Source organism: Salvelinus namaycush, chromosome 16 (assembly GCF_016432855.1).
Source record: "Salvelinus namaycush isolate Seneca chromosome 16, SaNama_1.0, whole genome shotgun sequence".
NCBI lineage: Eukaryota > Metazoa > Chordata > Actinopteri > Salmoniformes > Salmonidae > Salvelinus > Salvelinus namaycush.
In genome coordinates, this window is record NC_052322.1 from 42,172,078 (window position 1) to 42,191,029 (window position 18,952).

General features: G+C 45.6%; 2 protein-coding genes across 2 annotated transcripts; both read right to left on the reverse strand.

Moving 5' to 3' along the window:
* Positions 1-274: 274 nt before the first annotated feature.
* Positions 275-4,805, reverse strand: LOC120061684 (proteoglycan 4-like). Its single transcript, XM_039011577.1, has 4 exons — positions 4,797-4,805; positions 2,912-3,601; positions 2,137-2,869; positions 275-345 (listed from the first exon to the last, which is right to left on the reverse strand). Exons 1-4 carry the CDS (start codon positions 4,803-4,805, stop codon positions 275-277), a joined length of 1,503 nt encoding a protein of 500 aa, XP_038867505.1.
* LOC120061451 (synaptophysin-like protein 1) lies at positions 4,493-15,503 on the reverse strand. Its single transcript, XM_039011264.1, has 6 exons — positions 15,338-15,503; positions 15,076-15,153; positions 13,463-13,581; positions 10,287-10,488; positions 5,551-5,742; positions 4,493-5,273 (listed from the first exon to the last, which is right to left on the reverse strand). Exons 1-6 carry the CDS (start codon positions 15,353-15,355, stop codon positions 5,139-5,141), a joined length of 744 nt encoding a protein of 247 aa, XP_038867192.1. The 5' UTR covers positions 15,356-15,503; the 3' UTR covers positions 4,493-5,138.
* Between the last annotated feature and the right edge of the window lie 3,449 nt (positions 15,504-18,952).

Consider the following 18,952-nt stretch of genomic DNA (forward strand, 5'->3'; position numbering starts at 1 on the left):
GGTGAAACAGGAAAGGGCCTTCCCCAAACTGTTGCAACAAATTTGGAAGCACAGAATCGTCTAGAATGTCATTGCTGTATGTTGTATGCTGTAGCGTTAAGATCTCCCTTCACTGGAGCTAAGGGTCCCGAACCATGAAAAACAGCCCCAGACCATTATTCCTCCTCCACCAAACTTTACAGTCAGCACTATGCATTGGAGCAGGAAGCGTTTTCCTGGCATCGGCCAAACCCAGATTTGTCTGTCGGACTGCCAGATGGTGAGGCGTGATTCATCAAACCAGTCGACGCTTGGCGTTGCGTATGGTGATCTTAGGCTTGTGTGCGGCTGCTCGGCCGTGGAAACCTACAAACAGTTATTCTACTGACGTTGATTCCAGAGGCAGTTTGAAACTCGGTAGTGAGTGTTGCAACCGAGGACAAACAATTTGTACGTGCTATGCGCATCAGCACGCATCAGCACTTGGCAGTCCCGTTGTTACTCCAAGACATTTCCACTTCACAAAAACAGCACTTACAGTTGACCGGGGGCAGCTCTAGCAGGGCAGAAATTTAACTAACTGACTTGTTGGAAAGGTGGCATCCTATGACGGTGCCACGTTGAAAGTCACTGAGCTCTTCAGTAAGTCCATTCTAATGCCAATGTTTGTCTATGGAGATTGCATAGCTGTGTGCTCGATTTTATACCCCTGCCAGCAACGGATGTGACTCAAATAATCCATTAATTTGAAGGGGTGTCCACATACTGCTGTATATAAAGTGTACTTCTATGTTCATATACTACACCACAGTCACATACAAAACCAACATAGCAAATATTTTTAGACACACACACACACACAGAGATAGATACACACAATGTCAGCAAAACAAAGGAGCTGATTGTGGACTTCAGGAGGAACCAGGCCTGGCACGCCCCCAAACCTCAGGAGGCTGAAGAAAGTCGGGAACTACACAGCCGCTGACCGCAAGACACTACCGAGTGGCGCAGCGGTCTAAGCCACTGCATCTCAGTGTTTGAGGCGTCACTGCAGACACCCTGGTTCGATTCCAGTCTGTATCACAACCGACCGTGATTGGGAGTCCCATAGGGCGGCGCACAATTGGCCCAGCGTCGTCCGGGTTTGGCCGGGGTAGGCCGTCATTGTAAATATACATTTGTTCTTAACTGACTTGCCCAGTTAAATAAAAGTTACATTTATAAAACAAAAACATTTTTAGTACACTCAGCCAAAAAAAACATTGGGTGCACACTGCCTGCCCTCCAGGACACCTCCAGGTGTTGCAGGAAGGCCAAGAAGATCATCAGAAACCCCAGCCAACCGAGTCATAGCCTGGTTTCCCTGCTTCCATCACTCATACGTGTGCAGTACAGGAGCATCATGGCTAAAAGTGGAAGACTGGCCAATAGTTTCTACTCTCAGATCATCAGGCTGCTGAATAGCCACCACTAGTCAACTACCTGCTCCCCCTGTGCCTCCTCTGGACTTCCTACCCCCCAACTGACATTTTCCCTGCCCCCACCCCAATGGTAATTTATCATGTTACAGTTGTAAACATGTACAGTGCCTAAGGAAAGTATTCAGACCCCTTGACTTTTTCCACGTTGTTACGTTACAGCCTTATTCTAAAATGGATTCAATAAATACAAATCCTCAGAATAATGACATCACAATACCCCATAATGACAGGTTTTTTTTGTTTTTTATGTGGGAAAAAAATGCCAAACGTATTTACGTAAGTATTCAGACCCTTTGCTATGAGACTCGAAATTAAATCTCAGGTGCGTCCTGGTTCCATTGATCATCCTTGAGATGTTTCTACAACTTGATTGGAGTCCAGCTGTGGTAAATTCAATTAATTGGACATGATTTGGAAAGGCTCACACCTGTCTATGTAAGGTCCCACAGATGACAGTGCATGTCAGAGCGAAAACCAAGCCATGGGGTCAAAGGAATTGTCCTAGCACTCCGAGACAGGACTGTGTCGAGACACAGATCTGGAGAAGGGTAACAAAAAAAATGTCTGCAGCATTTAAAGGTCCCCAAGAACACAGCGGCCTCCATCAATCTTAAATGGAAGAAGTTTGGAACCACCAAGACTCTTCCTAGAGCTTCCAAGACTCTTCCAACCCGACCAAACTGAGCAATCGGGGGAGAGGGGCCTTGGTCAGGGAGGTGAACAAGAACCCGATGGTCATTCTGACAGGAGAAGGGGGAGGGAGTGAGAAGGGAGGGTTTACTGTCCTGGGGCTGTATCTGCAGCAGAGCTGTGGAGTGTTTACTGTCCTGGGGCTGAGGGGGCTGAATCTGAAGAAGAGCTGTGGAGGGTTTACTGTCCTGGGGCTGAGGGGGCTGAATCTGAAGAAGAGCTGTGGAGGGTTTACTGTCCTGGGGCTGAGGGGGCTGAATCTGAAGAAGAGCTGTGGAGGGTTTACTGTCCTGGGGCTGAGGGGGCTGTATCTGAAGCAGAGCTGTGGAGGGTTTACTGTCCTGGGGCTGAGGGGGCTGGATCTGAAGAAGAGCTGTGGAGGGTTTACTGTCCTGGGGCTGAGGGGGCTGAATCTGAAGAAGAGCTGTGGAGGGTTTACTGTCCTGGGGCTGAGGGGGCTGAATCTGAAGAAGAGCTGTGGAGGGTTTACTGTCCTGGGGCTGAGGGGGCTGAATCTGAAGAAGAGCTGTGGAGGGTTTACTGTCCTGGGGCTGAGGGGGCTGGATCTGAAGAAGAGCTGTGGAGGGTTTACTGTCCTGGGGCTGAGGGGGCTGGATCTGAAGCAGAGCTGTGGAGGGTTTACTGTCCTGGGGCTGAGGGGGCTGAATCTGAAGAAGAGCTGTGGAGGGTTTACTGTCCTGGGGCTGAGGGGGCTGAATCTGAAGAAGAGCTGTGGAGGGTTTACTGTCCTGGGGCTGAATCTGAAGAAGAGCTGTGGAGGGTTTACTGTCCTGGGGCTGAGGGGGCTGAATCTGAAGAAGAGCTGTGGAGGGTTTACTGTCCTGGGGCTGAGGGGGCTGAATCTGAAGAAGAGCTGTGGAGGGTTTACTGTCCTGGGGCTGAGGGGGCTGAATCTGAAGAAGAGCTGTGGAGGGTTTACTGTCCTGGGGCTGAGGGGGCTGGATCTGAAGCAGAGCTGTGGAGGGTTTACTGTCCTGGGGCTGAGGGGGCTGAATCTGAAGAAGAGCTGTGGAGGGTTTACTGTCCTGGGGCTGAGGGGGCTGGATCTGAAGAAGAGCTGTGGAGGGTTTACTGTCCTGGGGCTGAGGGGGCTGAATCTGAAGAAGAGCTGTGGAGGGTTTACTGTCCTGGGGCTGAGGGGGCTGAATCTGAAGAAGAGCTGTGGAGGGTTTACTGTCCTGGGGCTGAGGGGGCTGGATCTGAAGCAGAGCTGTGGAGGGTTTACTGTCCTGGGGCTGAGGGGGCTGAATCTGAAGAGCTGTGGAGGGTTTACTGTCCTGGGGCTGAGGGGGCTGGATCTGAAGCAGAGCTGTGGAGGGTTTACTGTCCTGGGGCTGAGGGGGCTGAATCTGAAGAAGAGCTGTGGAGGGTTTACTGTCCTGGGGCTGAGGGGGCTGTATCTGAAGCAGAGCTGTGGAGGGTTTACTGTCCTAGGGCTGAGTTTCCTGTCAATTTAATGTTTTGTACACTATATTTTTCAAGGTACACATTCCTGGTAGTTAACTCAGTGCAGACATGAAAGACAAATGTCAACTATAGAAGACACAAAACACATTTACCAGCTATTTCCCTTTAATTTACAGCTTTGTTTGTAATGGTGTGTGTCACAATAATGATACCTTAAATTGAAATGTATCTACAAACAATACTGAACGAGACCTACCATTTGAAAGATAACATGTTTTGTTAAGGAGTGAAAAGGTTCTGACTTCACAAAACGGAGGTAGAAGAGACCCAAGGAAATACAGAACATAATTTAAAATGGTTTTGTAAAGTTGAAAAATGACCAAAAGGTATGAAATTCATCACTACTTGTGACAAAGTGAAAACAGGACTTTGCGGGCTTTATTTTTTTCCCCCCCATACAAAAAAAAAACGTGTTAATTTAAAAACATTAAATATTACAAACGTTCTGGCACAAAGAAAGAAAAGGCACATTTCGAACATGACATAAAAGTACTGTAGAAATGATCATAGCATCACATAGATGTCCGTAAACATCTCTGCTTAGTTTCTTATAAGTGGCAAATAACAAGCAAAGCCCTTGTTGTAATAAGCACTTTGTTGTTTTTTTATACACATTAAAACAAAAACACTAAACTAGCCACAAAGTAACAAAAAGAAATAATCACACAGCGACTTTTTAATAAACTGATTTGATTGTTGCATTGGGTTCGTTATACTGTTGCATTGGGTTAGTTATACAGTTAAGTATAACAGCAGGCAGCAGGGTAGCCTAGTGGTTAGAGCGTTGGACTAGTAACTGAAAGGTTGCAAGTTCAAAACTCTGTTGTTCTGCCCCTGAACAAGGCAGTTAACGCACTGTTCCCCGGTAGGCCGTCATTGAAAATAAGAATTTGTTCTTAATTGACTTGCCTAGTTAAATAAAGATTTTAAAAAATATATAATCTTTTTTTATTTTAAGTAAAGAGTTAACAGCATGAAATAAAACTAGTTGACTTAAATTCACCCCCCCCCCCCGCCGCCCAAAATGTCTCCTTTCATATTTGCTGGATTCAGTTTTGTACCTATTTAAAGAACCTAAAATACACCACTTCGAAAGCTTTTGAAAAATAAATGTTGGCAATGTTGGCAATGCATGAAAGAAACTGTGGTTAAGTTTACGTTAGACATTTCTAAGCAGCATTCAAACCAATTTACAAATCATTTGAAAAAGGTAAAGGAACTACTTGGTTGGGAGGGAACTGCAGCCCTGTTCCAGGTCATCTGCATATCAGTCACATCTCAAAACGCCTGGATAAGTGTTTAACAAGTCAGAAATCACACAGAGGGGAAAAATCTTAACTTCCACAAAGTCACATCGTCTCCTATTGGCATCGTAGCATGACTATGTGAGAATTTGAGTGGAAGTTAAAGATTCGCCCCAAAGATTGGGTAATTGATGCAGTGGTGACTGCATTTGCAGGCAGTCTGGAACACAGCCGTCGACAGCAGAGAACTGCCCAGTTAGGACGGCAGGGGCCTGACCCCTGAACCCTCCTCTACGTCCGCAGGGGGGTTGGCTGACTTGTGGAAAGATGTTTCCTTAAAGATGAACCAGCAGTTACCACCCCACAATATCAGATTGAGGAATCCAAAGATCTGCCATAAGGGGGGGGGGGGGCGACAAAATCATGTTTCTTAGTCAGGAAGTTAAAAGAATGTCATTGAGATGTTGCTACTATGCCTCATTATGAACCTGTCCCGTTGTGAGAATGAAAGCAGGTTCTACAAAAGAGGACTTATGGTGAAGCAGGGTTAAATTCCATTTCAATCCAATCAATTGAGGAAGTAAAACACGTTTTACATTTTTTTTAAAGCAGTTTCCTTGAATTGAAGGTGCAGATTATAACCAACATGAATGATGCGTATAGCTTACCACAGAGGAGTTGAGTCGTCCCACGTGAGGCACTGCTCCCGGTGTGCACTTGTTGCCGACGTCCTTGCAGGTGGAGATTAAGCCTACCAGGTTAGAGGGGCTGGTAGCCCACTTGACGTCAGTCAGGCCTTTACCCCAGGCAGAGGAGGACACCAGCCACAGGAAGGCGAAGGCTGCTGTCACCACCAGGTCCTGTTGGAAGAACGGGAGACGTGGTAAATAAAAACTGTACAATACAGTCAGGTTCAGGATGAACGCTGGAACGTTAAAAAAAAGAAACCCACCTACACAGTACCTTCATAAAGTATTCACACCCCTTGACGTATTCCAACTGTTGTGTTACAGCCTGGACTCAATAGATCTCACAATACCCCCGGAATGACTAAAGTGAAAACGTGTTAAGAAATGAGCAACAAAAAAAATTAACTAATTATTTGGAACTCAGGAAACAAATTATTTTATTTCAGTTTACTAAATAGTTGTTGTTTTTTTCAGTACAGGATGCATGTCTGAACACTTCTCAGTCTCCTGAAACACCACCTACAGACGGGTGTGTAGACGTTGTGAATGCCTTGAGACTGACAGATTGGCTGATAGTATTATATTGTGTTGAATATTACAGCCGTCTTTTAGTAATATACTGGTAGTATTTTATCAACATTTGCAGCAAGATAAAAAGGAGAATCTAAAGAGGAAAACCGTCTCTTCTTTAACTGCACAATGTGTTGGTGTTTCAAATCAATTCGAAACCCATTCTACCATGTATATCCTTGAGTGGCCCAGCCAGAGCCCGGACTTGAACCCAATCGAAGCATCTCTGGAGAGACATGAAAATAGCTGTGCAGCAACGCTCCCGATCTAACCGGACAGAGCTTGAGCAAATCTGCAGAGAAGAATGGGAGAAACTCCCCAAATACAGCTGTGGCAAGCTTGTAGCTTCATACCCAAGAAGACTTGAGGCTGTAAACACTGCCAAAGGTGCTTCAACAAAGTACTGAGTAAAGGGTCTGAATACTTATGTAAATGTGATCGTTTAAAAAAAAAAAAATTAATACATTTGCTAAAATGTCTAAACCTGTTTTAGATTTGTCATTATGATTGATGGGAGGGAAAAAAACGATGTAATCAATTTTAGAATAAGGCTGTAAATTAACAAAATGTGTAAAAAGTCAAAGGGGTCTGAATACTTTCCCAATGCACTGCATGTGACTTGTTCAGCACATGTTTACTCCTGAACTTATTTAGGCCATAGCAAAGGGGTTGAATACTTATTCACTTAAAAACAGCAGATTTAAATGTTTTATTCATTTGTAAACATTTTGAAAAATATATTTTGACTTTGACATTATGGGGTATTGTGCGTGACAAAAAAAAATGTATCACAATTTAATCCATTTTCAATTCGTGCAAAACGTAAAAGAGGTGCGACTACTTTTTGAAGGCAGTGTGTAAACAGACCATATAACAACCTCACTTTGTACCAGGTTATTACTGCATTGCACAAATGCAGTAATAATAATAATATGTTATCAGGCTTATGATTTCCATTTTAATGCATCTGATTGTTTGGGACTTAAACTAGTGAAGGAAACCTGGGTTAAATACACAATGTCAAAGACTTGAAAGTATTTGATGTGCTCTTGATTTAGCTTGGTGTTTGCACTTTTGGAACAATTCTACTCGTTCCATTGTTCCAGGCAAACAAAATTAAGTGTTTGACAATATATTTTAAAATCATATTTTATTTGTCACGTGCAACAGGTGTAGACCTCACCGTGAAATGCTTACCCACAAGCCTGTAAATCTATTTTCTTAACTGCATTGTTGGTTAAGAAAATATTTACTAAATAAACTAAAGTAAAAAAATTCTTTAAAAAACACAGTAAAATAACATTGATTAGTAGCAGCAATGTAAAAACAAAGGGGGGGGGGGGGTGGGGGGAAGCAAATAGTCGGGTAGCTGTTTGATTAATTGTTCAGCAGTCTTTTGGCTTGGGGGGGGTCGAAGCTGTTAAAGAGCCTTTTGGACCTAGACGTGGTGCTCTGGTACCACTTGCCGTGCGGTAGCAGAGAGAACAGTCTATGACTTGGGTGAATGGAATCTTTGAAAAATAGTTTGGGCCTTCCTCTGACACCGCCTGGTATACAGGTCCTGGATGGCAGAAAGCTTGGTCCCAGGGATGTACTGGGCCATACGCACTACCCTCTGTAGAGCTTTCCGGTCGGATGCCGAGCAGTTGCCATACCAGGCGGCGATGCAACCGGTCAGGATGCTCTTGATGGTGCAGTTGTAGAACTTTGAGGATCCATGCCAAATCTTTTCAGTCTCCTGGAGGTGGAATAGGTGTTGTCGTGCCCTCTTCCCAACCTTCTTGGTGTGTTTGGACCATGATAGTTTGTTGGTGATGTGGACACCAAGGAACGTGAAACTGGCTCCACTACAGCCCGGTCAATGTGAATAGGGGCATGTTCGGCCCTCCTTTTCCTGTAGTCCACGATCAGCTCCTTCGTCTTGATCACGTTGAGGGAGCGGTTGTTTTCCTGGCACCACACTACCAAGTATCTGACCTCCTCCCTATAGGCTGTCTCGTTGTTTAGTTTTTGCTTGTAAGCAGGAGACACCACCACCCCTCATCTTATTGGACGTAGCTGTTCAGTCCTGCCGATGCACGGAAAACCCAGCCAACTGTATGTTATCCATGTCGTCGTTCAGCCACGACTCGGTGAAACATAAGATATTACAGTTTAAAATGTCCCGTTGGTAGGATAGTCGGAGCTCATCCAGTTTATTCTCCAGCGATTGCACGTTGGCCAATAGAACAGATGGTAGAGGTGGGTTACCTACTCAAGGACGAATTCTCACAAGGGACCTGGATCTGCACCCCTTGTATCTCAGTCTTCTCTTCATGCAAATGACGGGGATTTGGGCCTGGTCCGGGAGAAACAGTATTTCCTTTGCGTCAGCTAAAGAACAAAATATTTGTCCAGTTCGATGTGAGTAATCGCTGTTCTGATATCTAGAAGCTATTTTCTGTCATAAGAGACAATAGCAGTAACATTATGGACAAAAATGTGAAAAAACACTAAATAGCACAATTGGTTAAGAGCCTGTAAAAAGGCAGCCATCTCCTCCAGCCTTCACCATGAGGAACACAGCCCTCTCATTTACATATATACTTGACCCAGATCGGTTGATCCACAAGCAACCAAAACGGTCAATGACAGTTTCTTGGAATATTAATTTAAAGTGGCTCCACTATTGACACAATGGTAGTTATTTTTTTTGCAGAGCTGCTGACTCCATGAGGTCCCCACCCTTCACCCTCCCCAGTTCCAGAGGTCCCCACCCCTCACCCTCCCCAGTTCCAGAGGTCCCCACCCCTCCCCAGTTCCAGAGGTCCCCACCCCTCACCCTCCCCAGTTCCAGAGGTCCCCACCCCTCACCTTCCCCAGTTCCAGCTGCTGACTCCCTGAGGAACACAGCACTCACCCTCCCCAGTTCCAGAGGACCCCTCACCCTTCACAGTGCCAGAGGACCCCTCACCCTCTACAGCTCCAGAGGACCCCTCACCCTCTACAGCTCCAGAGGACCCCTCCACAGTGCCAGAGAACCCTCCACAGTGCCAGAGGACCCTTTCCACAGTGCCAGAGGACGCCTCACCCTCCAAATGTTGAGGACCCCTCACCCTCCACAGCTCCAGAGGACCCCTCCACAGTTCCAGAGGACCCCTCCACAGTTCCAGAGGACCCCTCCACAGTTCCAGAGGACCCCTCCACAGTTCCAGAGGTCCCCACCCCTCACCCTCCCCAGTTCCAGAGGTCCCCACCCCTCCCAGTCCCCAGTTCCAGAGGTCCCACCCCTCCCAGTCCCCAGTTCCAGAGGTCCCACCCCTCCCAGTCCCCAGTTCCAGAGGTCCCACCCCTCCCAGTCCCCAGTTCCAGAGGTCCCCCCCCCCCCCCAGTTCCAGAGGTCCCCACCCCCCCCCCCCCCCAGTTCCAGAGGTCCCCACCCCCCCCCCCCCCCCCAGTTCCAGAGGTCCCCACCCCCCCCCCCAGTTCGAGGTCCCCACCCCTCACCCTCCCCAGTTCGAGGTCCCCACCCCTCACCCTCCCCAGTTCCAGAGGTCCCCACCCCTCACCCTCCCCAGTTCCAGAGGTCCCCACCCCTCACCCTCCCCAGTTCCAGAGGTCCCCACCCCTCCCAGTTCCAGAGGTCCCCCCCCCCCAGTTCCAGAGGTCCCCCCCCCCCCCCCCCCCAGTTCCAGAGGTCCCCACCCCTCACCCTCCCCAGTTCCAGAGGTCCCCACCCCTCACCCTCCCCAGTTCCAGAGGTCCCCACCCCTCACCCTCCCCAGTTCCAGAGGTCCCCACCCCTCACCCTCCCCAGTTCCAGAGGTCCCCACCCCTCACCAGTTCCAGCTGCTCCCTCACCCTCCCCAGTTCCAGCTGCTGACTCCCTGAGGAACACAGCACTCACCCTCCACAGTTCCAGAGGACCCCTCACCCTCCACAGTTCCAGGTCTTCATTGACACACCCATTAAGTGCGCTTTCTCACAGAGAGCATAAAGTTCACCATTCCAGTTAACTCACCTCAAACGGGGCCAGGTTTACAGAATGTTTTCTTGTTCCCAAAGACTCACACAGATTTCAAATGTCTTTAGTGTCACACAACAAAAACCCTCAAGCTCTTTAGTGGTTCTATAGACGGGCTCAACACCGACCACCTTCAACTCACCACAATGGGGCCGCGGCTGGTCTGCCTGTAGACGTGCTGGTAGCCCAGGTAGATCACCAGGCTGGCGGTGCTGTAGAGGAAGGCAAACACCCCGATACAGACGTAGAACTCAGCTGAGGAGGAGTAGTCGCCGGTCAGATAGTTCTGGATAGTGCTGGAGTCGTTCTTACAGGAGGGCACAGTGTACGGGTGAGCCATGAGTCTGTAGGAGTAGAGTGAGACAAGGTTGTTGTTACGAACCCCTGTTGCCCTGCAGTCTAGGGGGGGGGGGGGGGGGGGGGGGGGACGAGACCATTTAGCAAGCCTGTTGTCAACCTTTTGGTTAGCAATCAGCTGCTCACGAGTGACTGGTAACTGTATTGCATCAGCAATTAGTTCAATATACTTCCATTCTTCCCTGGGCTGTTTGTCAGAGGGGGATCAGCTTCCCAGAGGTAGCACACAACCCATCCTCTTGATCAAACTCTTTGAACAGAGCAGTGTTCGACAAATCTATGACGTCACCCACTTGTCGTGCCTGAGCACGAGTGGCAGCACAAGCGGGGAACACATGTGGATAACTCTGTGCCAGCTCATTGGAGAGAGAGTGGTCACTTTTATCCAGTACGGGTACTACCTTTCCTCCGGCAATATCGTTACCCATTATAAAGGTCACACCTTTTACTGGCAACATAGAACGTACCCCCACTCTGAATATTCCACTGATTTAACTCAGTGTACTTTCACAAAGTGCAATGGCACTGGCACAAAACCCATTTCTGTACCCTGAACTAACACACTGGAACCACAGTATGTATCGTCGGATAAGGGCAACACATCAGACAATATAAACGACTGCGCCGCACCAGTATCTCTAAGGATTTTAACTGGACGCTGAGACGCTTCGTCATTCGCTAGGGACACCAACCCCTCGAAAATGAACGGTTCATAACTGCGGTCGGGGACTGGGACTTTCAAACTACATTTACCCTGCCTGTTTCGTTTCAGACCTCACAACCGTACGAATTAGACCAACACCTGTTGGCGGCTTGGCACGAAGAGGCATCCCTTGTTTGCGTTTTAGCAGGAAGCAATCATTAATCCTATGTCCCACCTTATGACAATAGAAACAGGGACGCTCATTTTTCTGGCGTGCTTGATATACTACTGCTGGCCGACTAGGGCTAAAAGTAGGCAACTCATTGGCTCTACTCTCAGTATGAGCCGAAAACACACTCTTGCGTCAACACAAACTGGTCTGCCAACACAGACGCTTCTGACAGTGAGGATACTTTCTGTTCGTTTAGGTACACTACAATGCGTTCAGGTAAGCAATTTTTAAACTCTTCCAACAAGATTAACTCCCGGAGAGTTGAAATCAGTTACCTCGCAAGCAGCATGCCATTTATCAAAACAGATTTCCCTTGTCTCTAGCAAATTCCACATAAGTCTTACTAGAAGACTTTCTCTGAGACCTGAATCTCTGTCGGTATGCCTCAGGAACAAGCTCATAGGCACGAAGAACAGTAGCTTTGACCACTTCATAATTCAAACTGTCTTCAAGAGGTAGCGCTGACAAAACCTTGTGGGCTTTACCAGTTAATTTACACTGAAGTAATAGGCACCATACCTCTTCAGGCCATTTCAATGCTACAGCTATACGTTCAAATACACAGAAATAGGAGTCAACCTCTGACTCTCTGAACAAAGGTACCAAGGCAATCTGCCTACTAATGTCAAAAGTGTTGGAAGCTCCAGCTGGTGAGGACGGCTCACTAACAGACACAGCGGTAACGGAGGCTAGCCCCGCCGTCTCGGCCTCCAGTTCCATCTGGCGCATTTTGAACGCCAACTGTCGCTGTCTCAATTTTACACATCTCCAACTGCCGCTGTTCTCTTTCTGCCTCAATTTTACACGTCTCCAACTGGAGATTTTCTCGCCTAATTTGGGCTCTCTCTTCCACCTCCAGTTGGAACTGTATTGAACGGACATCCCTCCTGGCATCACCATTTGACAGTGGGGAGAGTGGATCAAAACGGGGCAATGTGGCTGGAGCTTTAGCCTCGCCGTCGTTCTCAGACACCGACGGGCTTACAGGAGCAGCAACATCCCCTACAGGGGTAGTAGGCTCAGGCAGCGGTAACACAAGCACCTGCTCTTCCAACAAAACATTTAACACCAGCTGTTTAACCTCCGCTTTAACTAAACTCTGCGGAATAGATACCGAATAATGGTCAGCAAATCAATTCTACGCATTTGTCAAAAACCTCCCACGTAGGCTTATCCAAAAAGGATTTCAACTCAAAAGTAGCCATTTTGAACTATCACTAATACAAAGAGCCAACAAATAGCACTCTAATGCTACATCAGCTATTCCCAGCGGTGACGCTCAACACTGAACTAGACCACTACAATCATTTGCACGAGCGGCATGGGTGTCAGTAAAGACAGATCCCGGATGAGCCCCCACTTATGTTACAAACCACTTTTGGCCCTGCAGTCTAGGGGGGGGGTGGAAACGAGACCCGTAACATAACTCATGCAAATCACCCCAGTGAATAAGTAACAGTGAGAACTAAAAAAACACAGCCAAGCTAAATCTACCGTCAAACACTTCAGGTTTATTTGTAAACACACGGTAATGAGGTGTGGGATAAAGGGGCTGAGCTGGACCCAAGGAAAGACATACTAAATACCAAAACAAACCCCTAGTCTAGCCTGCTTTAAGAACAGCTAACTAACCAGAAATACAGTGGGTGGTCCGCCCAGTTCTAACTAGGGTATTTAGACACTGTTTCCCTACGGGTAATGTAGGTCCAACGGGCGACTTGACGGGTTATCCCCTTTTCCCACCACCAAACAGTCATACACCACAACAATACAATACTCACAGGCTAACGGACAAAGTGACACGTAGGTGCAAAAACAAAAAGAGAAATCTCCAGAGACAACTTATTGAGATACTTTAAAAACCAAGGGAAAGGGGATGTGATTGGGTAAGGGAAAAGGAGCAGGTGTTTCTTCTGATTAGCGACTGATTAGGGAATGGTGACTGTCACCTGTGAGTAGGGCAGAAGGAGAGAAACACACACAGTATACCTGTATCTGTAACAGTTGTGTTCACAAGGGACGAACACACTTCTCAGGTCAGTCATAGTCGTAGATAAATGCATGTTTTTGCTTATGTTCTGTTTACCTGAACGGGTAGTTAAAGTCAGCAGTGATTTCTTGGCTGATGCTTCCATGGCACTGCACGTTGATGCTCGTGGAGCCGGCATAACCCGACGTTGTAGCGAAGGCAAATATGGAGAAGACCTGCACAGACAGACGAAAGCTCACATAAGGACAGGACACAATCAAAATGAAAGAACCAGTTGACATAACTGGAAACAACATTCAGTCCAAAAACTACAGAACATATGACTATGTCACCCTGTGGTAACTATGTCACCCTGTGGTAACTATGTCACCCTGTGGTAACTATGTCACCCTGTGGTAACTATGTCACCCTGTGGTAACTATGTCACCCTGTGGTAACTATAACACCAGTTTGCAGTCTGAAGGTGTTGTGACAGGAGTTGATAGGTCAGGTAACGGATCAGATAGAACTACTGACAGAATGCGGAGCAAGACTGGATCATGGGCCTTCGAGTCATCGTGGATGTCACACACCAGACTGACATCCTTCCTCACAGGAAGTGATTTTTATCACTTGAATATAGAATGAAGAAGAAAAAAACTGCCTTAGAGAAATCAACTGTGGTTGTAGAACTGTAGTGACGGTCTGGGTTTGATACAAGGGTTAAATATGGCGGTTAGATTCATGTTTATTTAAACATTATTTTTGCCCACACCCAAAGCAAACAAACAAAAAAAAATCATGATTTATGTTCAGTTTAAAAGTTATTTTAGTTTGTTTGAGTCAAACATAGTTTCAGTATACAGTAGTTTGTTTTTCCAAAGAGATCTGTTAATTATGTTATTTAAAAAAAAACATTTTTGGGGATTATTTGTTTTTCATTTCAGTTTTATAGGCTAGTAGCAATGCCCCCAAATTTGTTCTGTATGGTTCTGCCTGACAAAATGACTGAGGACTGGCCACTAGCCTACTATAAAACAGCCTTGCTCTAGAAGTTGTTTTAATAGCTGTCACAAACACGCCTGTTATACAGTACAGGATGCATGGCGCCCCATGCAGGTAGCCTAGTGGTTAGAGCGTTGGACTCAGATCTAACCCCCGAGGTGACAAGGTCAAAATAAATCATCTGTTGCCCCTGAACAAGGCAGTTAACCCACTGTTCCCTGGTAGGCCGTCACCGAAATAAGAATTTGTTCTTAACTGACTTGCCTAGTTTTAAATAAATGTAAAATAAAAATGTCTAAACACTTCTCAGTCTCCAGAAACACCCTGATTCTGGCGGGGGGTTCCCGCACAACACCAGTAACACGGTTTAAAAGGTCACTGGTTGCATAGGACTAAATGACGTTGCTAAATAAAAACATATATTTGATACATTGAATTCCTCCCCATGCTAGGCCACATAATAACTAAGCGAAATTCGACTCCTCGATGTAACGTTACTTCACATCAACGGCGTTGAGCCTAATCGAGGCTATTCTTTGGGTTTGACCGAAAGCCGTATTTGTTTGTTAAATAAAAACTTCATTTTATGTGACGTAGGAGCGCCAGTCCGCCCACACTTCTCTCCGTTCAACTCCGTCGGTGTAGATTACATCTCCGGGTTGAGTTTAACTTGGTTAGCAACATAATAGCCTAATATGTAAATAAGAACAAAAAAACTCACTTACCCATTCGAGCACTCGAATAAATGCCAAGGGCTCTTTCAGGGGTCCCAGGTCAAGAGCAAATCCTGAAGTCAGAATTTTCTTTTGATATTCAGGGACGAAGAGGTAAACAACGTTATTATTAGCTAAAACAAGGTTTTCGTTAGCGCATCCGTATTCAACCACCACACAAATTGATTACCACGCAATATGTTTGCGCAATAGAAGTAGGTTGAAAATTATATTTAACAAACACATAATAACGTATTTGGCAAGCTGTTGTTACCTGGGATATCCCGTCCATCGTACCACTATCCACGTTTATTTCTCGGACAGTATGAAGAACTTGGACAATTGCAAAATAATTTTCGAAATTTATGTCAAACTTTTTTTTGTGTGTGTGTGAAAAGCGCTGCACACGTGATCACCGACGTTCTTAAAGTGACACGTGGTGAATGGATAGTCCACCTTTCCGTCTTCCTTCTTCGTCTTCTTCTATGATATCATGGCGGTCCGCAAACAATCGTTTAAGTGCATACCGCCACCTACTGTGTGGAATGTTCGATCAATCGGGATCTGCCGATCCTGTATTACCATGAAAATACAATTCTAAACCAAATAAATCCCGAACTTCTGCCACACCCCTCTCCCCAACCCCAGTAAACGGTATCTATATCATGCTGAAACACTCCACCCAGCATGTCAACAACCATTTCAACAGTAACATCTGTTACCCCCCCAATATCTGTTTTGCCATCTCCACAATAACCTTCAACCTGGCAATTCTGCTTTCCACAACCCAAGTCGTATTGATAGCCTTACTTATAAAAGCTGTGAAGTCAACTTTATTCATTATCAAAGTGTCCTTTGACACCAAACCATGCCAGGACCATCAGAAGCATCAGCCATGACAGCAGGTCCACTTACTACAGATACATCCATGTCAGATCCATCAGCCCTGACAGCAGGTCCACTTACTACAGATACATCCATGTCAGATCCATCAGCCCTGACAGTAGGTCCACTTACTACAGGTACATCCATGTAAGATCCATCAGCCCTGACAGTAGGTCCACTTACTGCAGGTACATCCATGTAAGATCCATCAGCCCTGACAGCAGGTCCACTTACTACAGGTACATCCATGTAAGATCCATCAGCCCTGACAGTAGGTCCACTTACTACAGATACATCCATGTAAGATCCATCAGCCCTGACAGTAGGTCCACTTACTACAGGTAGATCCATGTAAGATCCATCAGTCTACACTGTAGTTCTACCAATCTGTTTTATGGCCTCTGCGTACGATACATCATAACTGATCCTATATATCTGAGCCTCTCTAGCCTCTCTCTGTACCTGTCATCCATCTCCTCAAATCGTTCCTTTTCATTGAGCAGCTACATACAAATACTTGTTCTCCCCACTGTATCTGAGCCTCTCTAGCCTCTCTCTGTACCTGTCATCCACCAAATGCTGCACTGTGTTCTCCCCCACAATTACAGCACTTAACCTTCACATTGCTTCCACATTCCCCATAATCACGTTCCCTTCCACACTTGACACATATTTTATTTCGTTTACACTGAGCAGCTACATGTCCCATTCCTTGGCAATGAATACACTAAACTGCATATAGGAACAATTCTCTAACATTGAAACTAAGGATTCCATTTTTTTAAGCTTTATTTAACCTAGGCAAGTCAGTTAAGAACAAATTATTATTTACAATGATGGTCTACCCCAGACGACGCTGGGCCAATTGTGTGCCGCCCTATGGGACTCCCAATCACGGCCGGGTGTAATACAGCCTGATTTTGAACCAGGGACTGTAGTGACGTCTCTTGCACTGAGATGCAGTGCCTTAGACGGCTGCGACACTCGGGATCCCCTATCTGTACTTTTCCCGACAAGACATTCTCAAACCTCAGCATCACTGATTAGCTTTCACTTCTTTGACCCTCTTTCCTACTGATCAACCTTTTTGGCCTCAATCACTCTGCCTCGTTTCACATTTTCTTTAATATCATCTGTGGACATAGATATTGGGACACCAGTGATGACTCCCCTCAATCTAGCTAAAGCACCAGGTACATGGCTTTTAATCTTCTTCCCATTAAGCTTTTCCATTTTAAAAATCTTCTCTTGCTGAGCCTGGCTACCACACAATATTAACAATCTACCATTTCCAATGAACCAAGCTAATTTCACTTCACCTGCCTCTTTCTCTATGGCATTAGTTAGTCTGATAGGGTGTAAGTGAGGCCCTGTGGTCTCATCAAACACCATCACCACTTTAAACTCCAACACATCACTACTCTTGCTTCCTACCTTGGCCCTCTTTATGCTTTCTTTACTAGACGCTCCACTGCTTTCTGTATCATGATCTCTCTTCTTCCTGTGTCTTTCAGTATCATGATTTCTCTTCTTCCTGTGTCTTTCAGTATCATGATCTCTCTTCTTCCTGTGTCTTTCTGTATCATGATCTCTCTTCTTCCTGTGTCTTTCTGTATCATGATCTCTCTTCTTCCTGTGTCTTTCTGTATCATGATCTCTCTTCTTCCTGTGTCTTTCTGTATCATGATCTCTCTTCTTCCTGTGTCTTTCTGTATCACGATCTCTCTTCTTCCTGTGTCTTTCTGTATCATGATCTCTCTTCTTCCAGCACAGCTGTTGCTTTACCAACTTTTTCTCAATTTCCTCCATTTTGTCCACACTAATCGCCGCCATTTCCCATTCCCTGAACTATGAATCAACTCTACACACTTCACCAATCAAGGAGCCTCATGAAAATAACGTACACAACTCGACATCCCACGGGACAATGCTGGCCTTCCATCCTCGCCGCAGCCCACCCCCCGACCACCTTACTAAGTCACCGTTCAAAGTCACCTTTCAAAGTCACCGTTCAAAGTCACCGTTCAAAGTCACCGTTCTAAGTCACCGTAGTTTATCCCTCTTGCTTCATCTCCTCCTAACTGTTAAAGAAAAGACGGTATCTTTTCATCACCTTCTGCAAACAATCAATGTAACAATCACTGTAAAAAATTATAATAATAAGATATATATTACATATAATTCCGAATGAATTGTGAATAATGATGAGTGACAAAGTTACAGAGGCATACCCCTCAAAAATGCTAACCTCTCCTGTTATTTGTAATGGTGAGAAGTCTGCATGTTTTGGGGACATGATCTTTGTGCATCTGTAACGTTCTCACTCATCGTTCATTCATGGTTATCCGTAATCATTATCCGTTGTGGGGCGGCAGGTAGCCTAGTGGTTAGAGCGTTGGACTAGTAACCGAAATGTTGCAAAATCGAATCCCCGAGCTGACAAGGTAAAAATCTGTCGTTCTGCCCCTGAACAAGACAGTTAACCCACTGTTCCTAGGCCGTCATTGAAAATAATAATTTGTTGTTAACTGACTTGCCTAGTTAAATAAAGGTAAAAAATATATATAAATAATGGTAGCATACACAAAGAAGTGTTCATAAACATACTATATTCTTATTTACAATAAAAGTGACTGCAAAATGACACAATACATTATTTACAATTCTTTTCTACAGGGCACAACATAATCCGAAACACAACCAAAACAAACAGCAAAAGCATCCAACAAGTTTCTAGAGTCACAAACTTGATGTACCCATTGCATGCTAGGAATATGGGACCAAATAGGCGATCCGATTGAAACATTTGACTAAATGTAATACGCTATAAGTGAATTAGTCCAAATATTTATGACACCTTCAAATGTGGTGGACTAGATACACAAAGTGCATTTATTTCTAAACAGTAAAATGGCAAAACCCTCAAATAAACGGGGATATACTGTACTGTCGCTTCATTATTATTATTATCATTTTTAAAATCTCAAATCCAAAATTCTGGAGT